The 5,113-nt window shown below is 73.6% G+C and overlaps 1 protein-coding gene across 1 annotated transcript; it reads left to right on the forward strand.

Moving 5' to 3' along the window:
* The first annotated feature begins 921 nt into the window (after nt 1-921).
* HMX1 (H6 family homeobox 1) lies at nt 922-4,798 on the forward strand. The gene is made up of 2 exons (XM_070069538.1): nt 922-1,719; nt 3,612-4,798. Exons 1-2 carry the CDS (start codon nt 1,329-1,331, stop codon nt 4,256-4,258), a joined length of 1,038 nt encoding a protein of 345 aa, XP_069925639.1. The 5' UTR covers nt 922-1,328; the 3' UTR covers nt 4,259-4,798.
* Nucleotides 4,799-5,113: the final 315 nt, after the last annotated feature.

Genomic DNA, 5,113 nt, shown 5'->3' on the forward strand with positions numbered 1-5,113 from the left:
TCCCTTCTCACGTCAGCTTTCCATTCTGGAAAATGGGGGCGACGCGCCCTCCGCACAGCAGGGCCGTTCCGCAGGCCAGGCGAGGCGAGGCGAGGCGAGGCGGGAACCCGGGCCTGCGCGCGGCCTCCCCCCCCCCGGGGGCGCGGGCAGCACCTCTGTGGACGGGGTCCCCGGGCGGCAGGGGGGAGGGGGAGGTCCCCTTCAGGGCCACCCGCGCATCCGCGCTGCGACCCTGGTACCCGCTTCGAGGGGAGGAGGATTCGGCGGGGGCCGGGGGCTCGCTCGCTCCGTCACTGCTCTCCCTGCCGCGGAAAGGCGAGGGGACCCTCCACCCCCATACAGGAAGGGGAGCTCAGGCAGGACCGCGGCCTCCCCGCGGCGGCAGGGCGGGGTCCGAGGCCGGGGTCTCCCGGGACTCGGGGCGCTGGTGGCCTGGAGGGGATGCCCAAACACGGCGTGACCGTGCGGGTACTCCCATGTCCTCGTGCACGGCAGTTGGCCTTGAACCAGCCGCTGCTTCCTGGGGCATGAACACGCGCCGCGTTCTGCAGCCCCGGCGGGCAGCGTCCGCGTTTAAAACCGACCCGCGGCCCGGCCTCCTGCGGCCCCGCGGAAGCTCGCAGACCTTCTCGCCGCTCTGCACAGACGCGCACACGCGTGCACACCCGCATGGCCTCAGTCGCGCACCCCCCGCGCGCGCACACAGTCACTCCCGCTCGCGCGGCCCCGCACGCCCCCCGCGGCGGGTAATTGCCACCCTTGCCGGGCGCCGATTGGCCAGACTGTGCCTCATCGCGGCCCCGCAGCCAATGCGCGACCGCCTGGCCGAGGCCCCGCCCCCTGGGCGCGGGTGGCGCGGGCCGGGGCAATGGATCCCGCGGAGCCCAGCCCGGCGCGGACCCCCGCCCGCTCCCCGGACCGCTCTCCCTCAGCCGCGTCGCCGCCTGCGCGCTCCAGTCCGGCCGGCGTCTCCCGGCCGTGGCCGCGCTCCGGGCCACTCGCCGGGACCGCCGGCCCGGGCCGCCCCGCCCCCGCAGGCCCCTCCCCGTCCCGCCCCCAGCGAAGCCGGCGCGGGCGGCGACCCGAGCGGCGACGTGAAAGGCGAGCGAGGCGGCTGCCCGAGCGGCGGTCGGCGCGCACTCGCTCCCGGCGCAGCCCAGCCCGGCGCGGGGCCCGACGCCAGCGCCCCGGGGCAGCGGCTCCAGGCCCGGCCCGCGCGTGCGCCCGCGATCGCGCGCCAGCACCCCCGGCGAGCACGGGGACCCGCTGCGCCCCGGGCGCCCGGGACCCCGCGGAGCGCGGCAGAGCCCGACGGGCCCGCGACCGCGATGCCGGACGAGCTGACGGAGCCCGGGCGCGCCACGCCGGCCCGCGCCTCCTCCTTCCTCATCGAGAACCTGCTGGCCGCCGAGGCCAAGGGCGCGGGGCGCGCCTCCCAGGGCGACGGCGGCCGTGAGGACGAGGAGGACGACGACGACCCCACGGACGAAGACCCCGAGCAGGCGCGGCGGCGGCGGCTACAGCGGCGCCGGCAGCTGCGCGCGGGCACCGGGCCTGGCGCGGAGGCGCGGGCCCGGGCACTGCTCGGGCCGGGTGCGCTGGGCCTCGGGCCCCGGCCGCCCCCCGGTCCCGGGCCGCCCTACGCTCTGGGCGGCGGAGGCGCGACCCGCTGGTACCCACGCGCGCACGGCGGCTACGGAGGCGGCCTCAGCCCTGACAGTGAGTGAGGGCGCAGGGCTGGGTGGGCCGGGCGGCGGGGCCCGGGTTTCTCGCCGCGCTTTCGCCTGGTGACTTCGGGTCCGTCGCCGCCGCTCTGGGCAGTGCTCCTTCCGTGCAGCGGGGTCTGGGCAGGCGTTCGGCGCGTTCGCAGGCCCACTCAGTGGGACAGGGTGCCCGAAGGGACGCTACCCGCTTCCCAGGCCCTGCCGGTCCCAGCGAGGCCGGGGAAGGCGGCACTGGACAAAGCAAAGCCAGGAGTGAGACTAGGGCCGGTGGGCGAGGCGGGAGTGCAGGGAGGCGAGGACGTGGGGAGAAGCCAGGGCGAGAGAGAGGAAGATGCGGACAGGAGACTGGGAGCCACGAGAGATGGAGACCCGAGTGGGGCAGGCGGGGAACAGAGCGGCCCCTGCTGTGGGGGGGGCGGGGGAGGGGCGCCCTCTTCCACTGCAGCTGGGCCTCCCTGGGGTCCTCCCAGGCCCAGAGGCTAAGCCCCCCCTCCCCGTCTACCCCCTTCTCTTCCTGCCTTTGTTCCCTGCTGAGGGCCCCGGACTGGCTCCCCCCTCCTGCCTGGGCACCCTGACTCCTGAGTTCTGTCCCCTCCCTGGGGGACCTGCCTGGAACAGCAGGAAAGCCAGGGTCCTCCCACCCCCAGTGTTGCCAGCCCCTGGCCAGAGGCCCCCACTTACCCAGGACGCCCCCTCCCTGGCGTGGGAGTGATCTCCTCACCAAAAGGAGCCACCTCTGGGCGCTCGGAAAGCTGGGGGCCCACCCCAGCTCAGATTCCTGAGACTGGGTGACAGATGTGGCCTTGGGCATTGGCTTTTGTGAAGGGCCCTGCGGTGGGAAATTGTTCTCCCAGTCCTGGCGGGGGTCACTGCCCGTCGTAGTGCAGCCGGGGCCGGCAGCGGCGGCCTCGCCTTCTCACTTCGTGCCATGCGGGTCGGGGTCCCCGTCTCCACACCAGAGCTGGTGAGCCGGCTCAGCCCCTGTGGTCTTGCCGCGGCCTCTGGGGGGTCTGGGACGTGGTGGGGAGGCAGGGACTCCCCGGATCCGGTGGCACCCTCAGCAGCCGGCCCTTCCGTGGGCACCATGGGGGAGGCACGAGGGGGAGCTGCACACCTCCGTGCCATCAGGCACAGAGCTGGAGCCCTGGACACAAAGGCCGCTGTGGCTTGCACACCTAGCATGAGCGTGCAAACACACGCTGTGGGGAGGACCCCCGCGCTGTGAGCCCAGCCGCCGACAAGTGGTCCTGGGTCCCCAGCCACAGCCGGCCTCGCAGGCCACCCCGGGGACTACAAGTGTAGGGTGTGGGGGGCACGGTGCAGTGGGCGCTGCGGGTCCTTCGGCGCCGCGCGTATCCGTGCTCCCTTGGTTCCGACTGTGGCCACGGCAGGCTGCCTGGCGGGCGCCTGGGTCTGGGGTGCAGAGGCTGGGCCAGGGTCACCTGCCCGGGGTTTCTCTGGAGGGCTGTTTGTCCTAGTCCGTGAGGCCATTTCTTCGCAAGCGGGAAGCATTTTGTATCTGCGGCGGGCAGTAAGCAGGAGGGGTCGGCGGGTTTTTACTTTGGGGGCTGTTGGTGTCCGGTGCTCTAATTTCTATGAGGGACGTCTTTCCCGCCCAGGGCTTCCCCGCCGGTGGTGCCGCCGTGGGGGGCGGGCAGTGGTCGCCGCGTCGGCCTGCTTGGTGTTTCTGTGTCTGCGTTGTTTCTTTCGCTTTGCTTGGCAGTGGTCCGGGCGCTGACTCGCTTTTCTGCATGTGCGCCGGGCACAGCCCTTCGCCCTACGCGTGCCTGCGCTACTGCTCTCCCGCTCGCTCGTGGCTGTCCGAGACCTGCGGGAGGCCTGGGGACCCGCCCCCCCACCAACCGTGTGCCCCTTTCTCCCCTGCAGCCAGCGACCGGGACTCCCCGGAGACCGGCGAGGAGATGGGCCGAGCGGAGGGCGCCTGGCCGCGGGGCCCTGGGCCGGCCGCCGCGCAGCGCGACGCGGCGGAGCTGGCGGCGCGGGGCCCGGCGGCCGGCGCAGAGGAGGCGGCGGAGCTGGTCGAGACCCCGGCGGCGGCGGCGGGGGAGGCGCGCGGCGCAGGCGGCGGCCGCAAGAAGAAGACGCGCACCGTGTTCTCGCGCAGCCAGGTCTTCCAGCTCGAGTCCACCTTCGACCTGAAGCGCTACCTGAGCAGCGCCGAGCGCGCCGGCCTGGCCGCCTCGCTGCAGCTCACCGAGACGCAGGTCAAGATCTGGTTCCAGAACCGCCGCAACAAGTGGAAGCGGCAGCTGGCGGCCGAGCTGGAGGCGGCCAGCCTGTCCCCGCCGGGCGCACAGCGCCTCGTCCGAGTGCCGGTGCTGTACCACGAGAGCCCCCCGGCCGCCGCGGCCGCCGGGCCCCCCGCCGCGCTGCCCTTCCCGCTGGCGCCCGCCGCGCCCGCGCCGCCCCCGCCGCTGCTCGGCTTCTCCGGGGCGCTGGCCTACCCTCTGGCCGCCTTCCCGGCGGCCGCCTCCGTGCCCTTTCTGCGGGCGCAGATGCCGGGGCTGGTGTGAGCGCCCGCGCGCTCGCCGGGGACCGCTGAAGGTGCAATGGCAGGAGGGGCGGTGGGCGCCAGGGCGCAGGCTGGGGAGGGAGGGGCTGCTCTCGCCGGCTGCGCTGCACCTGGGGAGCACCGGCCGCCTCCCGAGCCCTCCCCGGAGGGCCTGCGAAACTGTCCCCGCGGCTCCAAGCAGAGGCAAGGCTGGGTCCCGGCTCGGGGACGGGCAATACCGAGTGGATGGCGCCGGCACCTGGACCCCGCCGGGCCTCAGCAGGGCAAATTCAGCCACCGCCCTGGCGAGCCTGCGGCCGGGGCTTCTCTCCGATCTGACTGCAGAAAACGAAAAGCAGGGCCAGGCCGGCCCAGGCGCGCCCTGGCCGACTCGGAAGGCGCCCTCCCCGACTGCAGGGACCGGTGGGCCCGCGGGGTCGGGTGTTCGGCTCTGAGCGGGGCCGGACTGCCGTTTCTCCCTGCTCTTGGGTTCTCCCTGCGAAGATTTTTTTTAAACGAATCTACGTATTTGCGTATGGAATAAAAAGGGACATTTTCTGGATGGTTTCACTGCTTTGTGGTCGCTGGGGCAGGCAGCAGCCAGCGGATTCTTTGCCCTCGCTCTGGGCACACCAGGAGCCAGGGCCGGGCCCGGTACAGGTGAGCAGGCCTTCGGAACCGAAGCTGCACCTCCTCCTCCTGACAGGGGGGCCCAGCTGGGACCCCAGCGAGCCTTGGCGGTGGGGGAGGGGCAGCAGGCGACTGTGGCCTGCCGTTCTGAAAGCAAAGGCAGAGCCCGGGAGCCCCGTGGAGTTTGCCCAGGCCACCCGCCCTGTTCCTGCCGTGTCCCCTGCCCTTCCCCGGCGCCCTATCGGAC

This window comes from Oryctolagus cuniculus, chromosome 2, assembly GCF_964237555.1.
Source record: "Oryctolagus cuniculus chromosome 2, mOryCun1.1, whole genome shotgun sequence".
Classification (NCBI taxonomy): domain Eukaryota; kingdom Metazoa; phylum Chordata; class Mammalia; order Lagomorpha; family Leporidae; genus Oryctolagus; species Oryctolagus cuniculus.

Excerpts from the sequence above, each read along its gene's own strand:
- HMX1 (XM_070069538.1), top strand. The coding sequence starts at position 1,329 with ATGCCGGACGAGCTGACGGAGCCCGGGCGCGCCACGCCGGCCCGCGCC. Across the intron at positions 1,720-3,611 it reads AGGCGGCCTCAGCCCTGACA|CCAGCGACCGGGACTCCCCG; the intron begins GTGAGTGAGGGC and ends TCTCCCCTGCAG.